This window comes from Rhipicephalus sanguineus, chromosome 4, assembly GCF_013339695.2.
Source record: "Rhipicephalus sanguineus isolate Rsan-2018 chromosome 4, BIME_Rsan_1.4, whole genome shotgun sequence".
In the NCBI taxonomy this organism is placed as follows: domain Eukaryota; kingdom Metazoa; phylum Arthropoda; class Arachnida; order Ixodida; family Ixodidae; genus Rhipicephalus; species Rhipicephalus sanguineus.
The window spans coordinates 55,190,826-55,201,901 of record NC_051179.1 but is presented as its reverse complement, the minus strand read 5'-3'; the positions used below and the strand labels follow the sequence as shown (position 1 = coordinate 55,201,901).

The window sequence follows — 11,076 nt, the reverse complement described above, 5'->3', positions numbered from 1 at the left end:
GGAAATTTCAATTAATAGCGAACGTTTAGTAAGCTGAGAAAGTTTGGATAATATAGCTTATAATGGGCAAATTCCCGTCCGAACTGAAGATTCACCGTGAAAATGGTGATGCACGAGAGCAAGACATTCGTTGTTTTCACGGCGTACTCCAAGACATTGGTGCTACATAATTTACGCTAATGGTTCGCACTTCATTACAACTTGGCGTAGACTCCACGGTTAGAACACGCGTCCCGAAGATTACAAGTTAAATTAGGACGTTTTCAGTTCACTAACTACATTGTGGTTTATCGCACAAATTATGTCTGCCTTTGCAGATTATCTAGGTGATTTGACAGAATTGCGCCTTGTGCTACAGGAGACTTTAGATAAATCTGTCTATCATAAACAATCACTTAATTACATCCGGAACATTAAACAAAATAATACTGCCACACACAATGGTTTCGGAAATTCTGAGGTGTTATTATACTTGATTAAACTATAAGACGGTGGCGCAAAAAGGGACAAGGACGAAACAGGAAGAAGAGACGTATACATCCTTGTCCCTTTTTGCGCCATCGTCTTATACTTTAACTATGCACCAACTAGCCCCGCAGCAAATTATATTAGTATACTTGGATTATGAAAACATTTCTTCTCAACGCTCGTTTGGTATTATGTGGACGTATACCCTGATTTGCTGTACTGCTGGTCCGATCAACCGCCGGGTCACATGCGGTAATGTTAAATTCACGTGGGAGCACTGTTGATAGCAATCGCCTGCAAAACAAACGCCTGAAAGTCTAAATGAGCATTTTGAACTGTTTCGATGGCACTCTCAGTGACGTGGCCCACGTATTAATTAAACGTCCTTCGCCTTAATGAGTGAATTAATGGTCTCGAACGTCATGTCCACATAAAGGTTGATGATGACCAGGGGTATCTCAAATACAAAGAACATTAATTTACGAGCTGGCTATCTAAACTAGTACTTATACAAGTGTAACAGCGCCTTTGCTACGATGCTGCATGAATACACAATCTGACAGCAATAAGGAGTTTCCACAATTAACCTCAACATTTTTATGTTGTGAAATGAAGCCCGGAATTATTGGGAGAAAAACGTGAAACTAAACAACATGATGAGTGAGCGAGTACACAAGAAAAACAAACACAACAACTGCGGCGGTATTCTCGGGCGAGCGCTTTCGAGATATTTTGCGAAGCTCAATCGCTTTCATAATCGTGCGCGGCGCTTGACACGCCGGCAAGAACGCTGTCCACCGATCCCGGATGCGTCCGATGCAAATGACACTTGTGGAGGCGAAGCCATGATATTTTTTAAAGGATCGCCCGTGAACAACGCAACCTAATAATGTCTTGCGTGTCAAGACCACGACATGAGTGTGAGACACGCTGCAGATTAGTTTTGACCGCCTCGAATTCTTTAACGTGCTCCTGTATCTAAGCAGAGGAATGTTGCTTTTCACACCCGTCGGAATGCGGCTGCTGTGTTCGGTAATCAAACCCATCCCGGAAGTTAGCAGCACGACACAACGACAAACCTGATCACCCCTTTCAAAGTGTGCACGACGGCGCACGGACACCGTTGGGGACTGTGAAGAAAAAATGCATATAACTTTTTGTCGTTTTAATAGGAACATTATCGATGCTGTTTTCGTCATTCATCTGAAGCTTGAGACAGGAAAAAGGCGAACGTAAACAGCGGAACAGCGAACGAAGCAAGCGCGCGATATGCCGGCGCGTCACGGCGGGCGTCGAAGAGTCCTTGCCGTGACGTCATCCACGCCTCCCGCCAGGTGGCGACACCCCAACTTCTCGGGGCTAATACATCGTCACTGGTCTGGTGATGATAGAGGGATGAACGTGACATATATACATATTATGTTTGTACAATATAATTAAGGTCAAGACAGTAGGCCATCGAGAGTGTATTATGGTCCGCCTCAGATTCGGGTCAGCAGCCGAGCACCGTGGTTTCGGTGCTCGGCTGCTGACCCGAAGGTCGCGGGTTCGATCCCGGCCGCGGCGGTCGCATTTCGATGGAGGCGGAATGCTAGAGGCCCGTGTACATCAATTTAGGTACACGTTAAAGAACACCAGGTGGTCCAAATTCCCAGAGCCCTCCACTACGGCTTCCCTCGTAATCATATCGTGGTTTTGGAACGTAAAAATCCAGATATTATTATAAAGTGTATTATGGGAGCAGAATACGGATGATAACATTATTCCGCAGTTCTGAACAAATGACTTGGTGGCCCAGGTTAGCCTCCCATCGAATAGGGCACAATATGTGCAAGATGTGTTTCGTGATTGCGCAGTCGTATTTACTCCGCGCATATGTCAATCGTCAAAAGGTGTAATTTTTGTGACGTTGTACAGTTTTCGCAGTGTTTGTCTAGCGTATCACCATATATGTCTAGGTTTAAACGCCTGTCCATCATCACTCATGTACATAGTGTGCCAGTTACACAGCACCAACATTTTAAGATAGTGAACGGCGCTGTGGGAAGCAAACCTAGTACATATTGTTCGCGTTAAACTGGAGTAGGCGCTAGTATTTTTTTGTTACTGAGGTTTAGTTAGGCAATCTTATGATATTTTGTAACTCCATAAGTACTCACATAATAATTAATAGCTCAATGAGGCATGTGTAGGCATGTTTAAGGGTATCTAACTGCGCTATCTTGAGCAACGTATTACTTATATATATAGAGAGAGAGAAAGAAGGAATGAAAGAAAGAACATTTTAGACAGGCGGCAGAAATAAAATAAGCATTCGTTCTGGAGTGTGGTAATTCTAAATACCAAATCGTCGGAGCCCTTGTTATGCTCCTTGTCCTCCCCATAGCCCTCTGAGAGGGCCGTTAAGTCTGTTCCATGTCTTTACTCAGGTGGACTCCCGTCTTTGTATAACGTGCAAGGCTAAGGCCATTCAGGCTTTTGCCGAAAATGTCGGCCAAGGACCCCTGATGTTGCGTTCTATTCCCACATTTGCCCCTGGAAAGCCGTGGACCAAAGGCAGTCCGTCCTGAGAAGCACTCCATCGGTTCATTTTCATTTATCGGGACTCGATTTCTTTCGCACTCAACCAAGCGGAAGATACCTTGCCTCGCCCCCCACCTCCTAATGTAGAACCCCGCGCACTCCTATGGTCACAGATATAAGGCACTTGGCAGGATCATTAGTAACATTTAGTTAACATTTGATCCTCTCGCACGACACGGCGGCTCCAGAGGTTGTACGGGATTCTAGAAAACTGTAGGACACGTTGTTAGTTGAGTTGTTAGTTCGCGCTCGTGTGTGTACTACCTGTTGTTTTTCGTACGTCTTCGTGTTTAAACAGCGAGTCGCAAGTGTCAAATATGTACAGCCAACTAGCCCCTACCACGGCCCTTCTGGGCCTTGTAGGACACGTACATGAAGTGTGTTGACTGGCCTAAAATATCATAGATTCAGTCCACCATCGAAGTGTATGGAGAAATTGTTTTCTCTGAGTGAGGCTTAGGGATGTTACGTAGAACATTCCCATGTTCGCGTTTGAACTCGCACACAAGCTTTTCGCCCGCATGAGAGGTTGCAACTGCTTTTGATTGGCTGGAAACGTCTTTATTACGTGTGTCATTCATAATTCACAAAACGCGACAAAACCCATAATCGTAGCCAAGCAATATAGAAAATAAATTACGCTCTTACGACAAATTACTCCGGAACCAAAGCGCCAAACATAAAAATATTACATACACTGCAAGATTTTTCTTTTGCCGATCGCACTTGAGATTGCCGTAAACTATGCGTATATTGTCGCCATACGCACTTCCATTTCCTAACATGTGGATTCAGAATAAGGCTGTCGTTATTATAGCTTTGTCATAAATTGTATCATCTCAAAGCACACGAGTGCTCACGATGTCACGCCCACCTTCTCTAGCCCATCAATTCCTGTAGTAACACTTTAGTAAAGCTCCGCTATTACGCACGTTGCTTTCGACCCGGTGTTTTCTTTTTCATTGTTTTTTTTTTTGCGCCGGTGTAGCGAGCGTTTAACGGAAAGTCCTTTTACGAATATTTCTTGTTGGCCTTGTAGCACGTCACCTCAACAGACAGCGACTGTAGCCGAGCTCGACATCCTGTGCCTAATACATTATGCCGCTTCAGGTATTGATTCTCATCGCAGCACGGATGTATTCTATTTCAGTGCTGCCGTAAAAGTCTCCTTAAAAACGTAGGTGGTTGGCAATGTATTATGTCGCCTCAGCTGCTAAGTGCAATTCGCCAAGTTGTAGCGCATCATCGGTGGCTGTAACTGTGTCTACCACAAATGGCTCGAGATTCTTGTGTAGTCAAGCCACTTTCGTGTAGTGTCACTCTCGTGCAGTATCACTCTCGTGTTCTATCACTCCCGTCTAGTATCACTCTCGTGTAATGTCGCCATCGTGTAGCATCACTCTCGTGTAACATCACTCTTGTGCAGTATCACTCTCGTGTGGCATCAGTCTCGTGTAACATCACACTCGTGTAGTATCACTTGTGTAGCGTCCTTCCGTGTAGTATCAATCCAATGTCGACTGCGGGCTTTCCTCTGCGACACCGTCGTCGTTGCCTTTGGGAGGCAACGACTTCCTGGGTTTGGACATGCGACACCGGCCCCTCCTACAGACGCCTTCGTGGATCAAGGACTGGAAGAAATAAACAAACAATAAAACATGGTGTAAGAGGTGTGTTGCGTTAACAAGTTGGCGCTACCTCCATGAAAAGAAAAGAGTAAAATGTAAAGTACTCAGACTCCTCTTTGTTTTTTGAAGGAATGAAGAAGAATAAAATGTTGCTTCACCGTCATGGGCGCAAGCAAGCATGCATACATGTCCATGATACCTTCGAAATATTATGTTATTCGTTCACTGATGAACCCGAGTTTAGAGCGTAGACACACAATTTACCTAAGAAGTTACAAATATGGCGTGCGTGCTGCGGCGTCGGTTGCATGCAGAATAGCAGAAAAGGCAGACTTTTTTTGTAGTTATTGTTGTCGTCGTCGTTCAGTCACCAACCTGCCCGATCAACTCAAGTTATCCGAAAAGAATAACCGTTTCGCCGTACGTTCGACGTCCTATGGTTGATCGAAAAGGTCATTCCGTGCGTCTGTTTGACGTGGACCGCATAGCAGCCTCGAATACGTCTTCGCTTCTGTCTCTGTGTGTTAATGTGCCTAACACTGAATGCGTGGTCCCTTTGTAGTCACCAGCTAACTTCGTTAAACATTTTTCGCATCTACGAAGTTCTTTATTAACACTACATGAAAAACAGCCACCAACACTGTCACAGGTGACTAAATTTATTTCTTCTATTCTTTTTCAATAACGAAACAACAAAAGACCGGTAGTGTTACGCAATGCGTGACCGTGTAATCATCCTCCCGCCCTTTTACTTGAAAATCGTAATAGATGTGTGAATTCAACCATCGACCGAGCGTCAAGAGGCGACAATTGTAACAAATTACGCCTGGTGTAACTTGTGTATTCGAAAAGGACGCGCATGTTTCTTATTCGATATTTCTTTTGCAACCATTGCTCTCTGTTTACATAAGTAAACGCGGCAGTTATCCTAATCCGTTTCAACAATGATAGTGTAAGCCAGAGGCGCAGCCAGAAATCCTTTTCGGGGGGGGGGGGGGTTCAGTCATACTTTATGTATGTTTGTGCGTGTGTTTATATGTGTGCGTGCATATATACGCAAGCAAAATTGAGAAACTCCGGAGGCGGAGGGGTTGAACCCTCCCCCCAGCCCCCCCCCCCCCCCCTCTGGCTACGCCCCTGGTGCAAGCGTTTATGTTCTGTTACGTCGGAAAAACGACAGCTACTTAAGGCTGGTAACGTAAGCGCATTTGACGCACTTTTGAGCGTTTTGAGCGCTCAAAGCGCATTTGAGCGATACAACGCATGCAGTCGCGCGTTGCTCGCAAGCCGTCAAGGAACGTGTAAGACCCCTGCGAACATTATGTTGTCTGACTACTAGACGCGCTTTGGAGTCGTTACCGCGACAGGAGCGCTGAGTCACAGCTCTTACCTTGCAAGGTGTGCCATCTTCCTCCAATCCCATCCTCACGTCGCCTTCAGGCATGTGGCACAGGTAGACGCAGAACCTGCGCACTTTATCCTGCGAAAGTGGCGCAGTAACAGTTAGTCATGAAATTCTGTACTGAACAGTTTCTTCCACAGCACCGACAAATTTCTACACGCCGACACGTCAGCCGGGGAAGGGGGGAGGGGGAACTTACCGCAGACTTTGTCACAGCATTAACTTCACAAGGGCGGCGCCAGAATTTTTTTATTGAAAGGGGCGACAGGAAAGAAGAGGGGTACGTGGGGGCGAAGGTACGCAGGCGAAAAACATTTGGGGGGGGGGGGAGGAGGGGGGCGGACGATAACTTCCAATTCGTTAGACGCTAACCTGAATACGAATACCTGGTATGCCATGCTTCGACAGTAATAAACAATTGTGAAGAAAAAAAACAGCAGTGCTGAGCCGGCAGAGTTTGCAATACTGTGCGCACAACGTGAAAGAAAAACAAGATTGTCGTTATACTTACCACCTTTGTTCGTAAGCGGTGGCATGCCGGGTCTGTCGTGATCATGGCGGTAGTCAGCTCGGCAAACACACCTGCGCATTTGCCAGCCTTCAATCATTGGACTAAGCATCAGGGGCCGAATCCAGCAACCAGTTTGCGCCAAAGAGTTGCCCGTTACCGTCTTACTGCATTTCGTGTTGTTTTCCCATCACGATTCATCTAAACTTGTTCGTACCAATTAGAAACTGGTGATTGCAATGAAGAGACTAGCACCCATGAGGGCAACGCATTCTCCTTGTTTGTGCGATCCAGGCATTCATTTACTAACAACCACTTCGAGAACGCAAGCTCGTTTACTTGGAGGGATGTGAAATCACGAGTATTTTTTTACTGGTAGCAGACTTCGGAAATGTTTACTTTTTCTTTTATAAGGTATTCTACGCCACATGCCGATTGCCTGACACGGTATAACGGGACATATATGGCTTCTCGCATTCTATTCTCACGAAATAAAAGTTTTCGGAAAGGCCGAAACGACACAATGAGTCACCTAAGCAGAAACAATTTCATCGGTGGTTACCAGCGTTGTTTATCTACGGAAGCCAGTTCTCTAGTAACGGAAGCTCAAGCCATCCATGGCGCACTGCGAGATGCCGCCTCTAAGCTACCTACAATCAAGCAACTTGACATATTCACTGATTCTTTAGCGGCTATCCAGGAACTCAAGAAAGTTCACAAGGCGATGGAAATCTGCGAGGCGATACACACCGTGAATCGTAATACGGCTGCTTGCGTCAGGGTGCACTGGATTCAAGGCCATGCTGCGAACCCTCACAAAAAAATCACAGCATATCCACGGAGTGAATGATGATGAGTGGGCGAAGCTGCGGAGGTTCATCGGTAAACCGTGAATCTTCCGTGAATTCTGCCCAGTACATCATCACCGACGTGAGATCGGGCGCGTTTATACTAAAGGTTCGTTGAGTTATTGGAGTTATGACGACTTGCAGCTCACTTTAATTTTACATGTACGCTGTGAATTTTCATTGTTTAGAAAACCATTGCTTTAGAAAGCATCTGGCGTCTTTCGTTAAGCAGCTGGCGTCTTTTCGTTTTGCTTTAGAAACATCTGGCGTTCTTTCGTTTTGCTTTTACAAAACATCTGGCGTCTTTCGTTGGTTTATTTCATCAATCAACGGCGTTTTGAACAAAATTTTTATTGTTTAATCACGCACAGGAGAAATCTCATCAGGCACTACCTTGGAGGTAAACAATGGCTGCTAATGGGAATGAGAGACAGAAGAAGTCGGCTTTTAGCTAACACTTACACTTCTACTTCTACTAACGTTTCCTACTGGAACATGCCAATGGCTGCTAATGGGGAATGAGAGACAGAAGAATTCGGCTTTTAGTTAACGCGCACGCTGCGAATTTTTCATTTTTCAACAACGCACAGGAAAAATCTCCCACCGGCACCACCTTGGAGGTCAAAAGTGTTACGACTGGTTACGCACTACTACTACCACTACTACAACGACTACGAGAAACGAACGGGTGCCGCCTTAAAGGGACACTAAAGGCAAATAACAATTTATGTCAGAGTGAAAGCCCAATGTATGACAACTTCTAAAATGGCAATATTATCAACAGCAGTGCCCTACTTACCGAGAAATTAAGCTAAATGTATCACATGATGAGCGCCACGAGTGGGACATTTTCGAAGTGATCCCGATGACGTAGGGAAGTCGGCCTACAATAAATCACTAGTAATCAAACTAGCAGCAGTAAAAAAAGAACATTCCGAGCATCAAAAGACGTAATAAAATGCTGTTTGTTCGTTTCCGCTTGATTCATGGAAAACAAAAACCTCCGTGGCGTTGCCATGGGGAACGGCGCGCGTGGTTAAAAGTTCCGTTTTCGCCGAACTGTGCCTCGCCCGTCTCAGTGGTAGTTTCGGGATCGCGTACTGCCGTGCGTGTTTTGCGCGCTCGTGAAAGTCGCTCTGACAGAAAGTTTGACAAAATGCCGCATGCGTGTGATATTGCCGGATGCCCGAATGGTGCACAACGCCAGTGCTGCAGCAAAGAAACCGGTGTGTCTTTTCACTGGGTGCCGCAGAATGAACCCTTACGCTCGAAGTGGCTTAGTGTCATGCCATTGCGCCAGTGTGCTAAACAGTCAAAACCTCTGCGTCTGTGCTCGCTGCACTTTCGTACTGAGGATTACGAGACCAACCGCAACTTGGTGACGGCTTTGAATGTGCCCATCCGAGCAAGTCCTTGCCGCAGCGCCGTTGTTGCTACTGTGGGTCCCGCTACTTCCGCTCGGCTGCCACTAGTGTCGGCGGCCGCGCAGTAAAAGCGGGCAACGTTGGGCACGGCAGCAGTGACGTAGGAGAGTCGTAATTTCAGGCGGGAGATTTGAAGCGCGCTAACGCAATGCGGACCACTAAAAACGTGATTTTATTTCAAAATAAGCACTTCCTTGGCACAAAAGCAGCATTACGAGATTTCTGGACCGCTATTTCAACAATCAACGTTGACTTAATATTTGCCTTTAGTGTCCCTTTAAGGAGCTTCGCCCCTAAAATTGATGCTGACTAGCAGGCACACTGCCTTCCTAATACAGATCTTCCATCTATTCCCCTCAAATCACTATGAGCCCAGCAAAATGTTCTCAGACAGGGTAAACGCGCTCTTATCCCTCCGTGTGTCTGCTCCCTATCCTTTCGCTTTACTAGGGCGGATGAAGTTGTGCTTAGGAGGCTTCCGGCAGGGGTGGCCCTTACGCCGACTGTCATCTCAACGTGGAACTGGTCGCATTTACCAGTGGGTGCCACGTATCCGTACTACTCTATTCCAGTGATGCAAGCAGATGCATACCACCTTATATGGACATGCCAAGGGTTACAGTCGGAACGCTCCCGTCGTCTCCTGCAAGCCGGCCTTCACTACAGTGACACGACCAGTTAGGACCGCTGGATACATGACAACAGATTCCACAAGACACTGCTTCACTTCATACACAACACCGGCCTAACGGCGCACATCTAATACACATATACACACAAAATAGTATGCCTTAAGGGCAAGTCTATGTCGCAATAAAAAACAAAGAAGCGTAATCTCCTCAAAGAATTCGCAAGAAAGAAATCCAGTACAATGGAGTGACAGTTGTGTCGATTGTCACCATGCGATGACTTGTGGGAGCAAGAGTGTCACTACTACCAAATTTTAGCGCTATGTTCTTAATCAATCACGTCGTACGTAGGCTTAGTCATTTCTTTGCGAGGGTGCAGAGCGTATTAATCGCTGTGCACACTTGTATGCACGTAAATGGCTTATTGATTCTAGATATTAACACTAGCGACAATCAAGGCATCCACATCCCGGTCGCGGCGGCTGCATTTTCGATGGAGGCGAAAATTTTTGAGGCCCGTATACTTAGATTTAGGTGCACGTTAAAGAACCCCAGGTGGCAGGCACGTAGGCAAGGGGGGGCCCGGGGGGCCCGGCCCCCCCCCCCCCGAAATTCGTCCAGCCTTTTATGTTCCCGGGCAATTTTTTTTCTTTTTGCCATGAAAAGACTTTCTTTCGAATAATTAGGCCTTGGGCCTCCCCCCGAAAGAAAATCCTGGCTACGTGCCTGCCAGGTGGTCAAAATTTTCGGAGCCCTCCATTACGGCGTCTCTCATAATCATATCGCGGTTTTGGGACGTTAAACTCCACATATTATTATTATTATTAACGAAGGCATTCATGTGCTCTTCCTTCCATCGAAACTAATCTCTGTTGGTAAGCTGTGCACCGGCAGTCCTACGCAAACTACAAAGAACAGCCACTTACCCATAATAACCACGACGGCGACGAACGCTAGCGACGTCCTCATTGTCATTACAAGTGGTGGTACTTATCGGAAGAATATGTTTTAACGATCGACAAACTTTATATAGTGTCCGCGTGCACGCGATGCGGCTTGCAGCTCCAAAAAGCGAGCGTTAAATGTGAACGGTTGGGCCCCGACTAGGGGTGTATAAACTCCCTCTCCTCTCATATGCATTGACGTCTATATCGAGAGCGTTTCGAACTAAATGTGTACACGAATGAGCCGGGAACGGTGGGATTCCCTCCAGGGCAAAGCGCCAACACGGTAGAGTTAACAGCCTGGCAGCAATACATTAGGACGACCTTGGTCGGGTGGCGCTAAGCAGCAGGTAGTCTTGGAATTAGTCGCGAATCGTGACGCGTCTCGATTAAGAGAAATGGTGGTAGCAAATGACAGAGACAAAGAAGATGCCAGGAGGGGGGAGGGGGGACAGCAGTGAAAATCAAAGGGGTCAAGGGAGGCGTTATATATACCTATATATATTTTGCCAAGAAACACCTCCCTCGGGGCTATTGCCACCGTGTTCTCGCGATTACGTCAGCAGTCCTCAGCGCATACATCATGAAGCGATACAGAGGCTGCCCAGAACCTATTTCCAATCAGCATTTTGCAAGGTATTT

General features: G+C 46.4%; 1 protein-coding gene across 1 annotated transcript; it reads right to left on the bottom strand.

Moving 5' to 3' along the window:
* Nucleotides 1-4,161: 4,161 nt before the first annotated feature.
* LOC119388776 (uncharacterized) lies at nt 4,162-10,520 on the bottom strand. The gene is made up of 4 exons (XM_037656188.2): nt 10,417-10,520; nt 6,593-6,663; nt 6,070-6,159; nt 4,162-4,682 (listed from the first exon to the last, which is right to left on the bottom strand). Exons 1-4 carry the CDS (start codon nt 10,463-10,465, stop codon nt 4,557-4,559), a joined length of 336 nt encoding a protein of 111 aa, XP_037512116.1. The 5' UTR covers nt 10,466-10,520; the 3' UTR covers nt 4,162-4,556.
* Between the last annotated feature and the right edge of the window lie 556 nt (nt 10,521-11,076).

What these genes read in the sequence shown, in the direction of transcription:
- LOC119388776 (XM_037656188.2), bottom strand. Translation starts at nt 10,465, where the DNA reads ATGACAATGAGGACGTCGCTAGCGTTCGTCGCCGTCGTGGTTATTATG. An exon ending in CGCCGTCGTGGTTATTATGG is followed by an intron (nt 6,664 to 10,416) that starts GTAAGTGGCTGT and finishes GCAAATGCGCAG; the next exon opens with GTGTGTTTGCCGAGCTGACT. An exon ending in AAGATGGCACACCTTGCAAG is followed by an intron (nt 4,683 to 6,069) that starts GTAAGAGCTGTG and finishes TATTTCTTCCAG; the next exon opens with TCCTTGATCCACGAAGGCGT.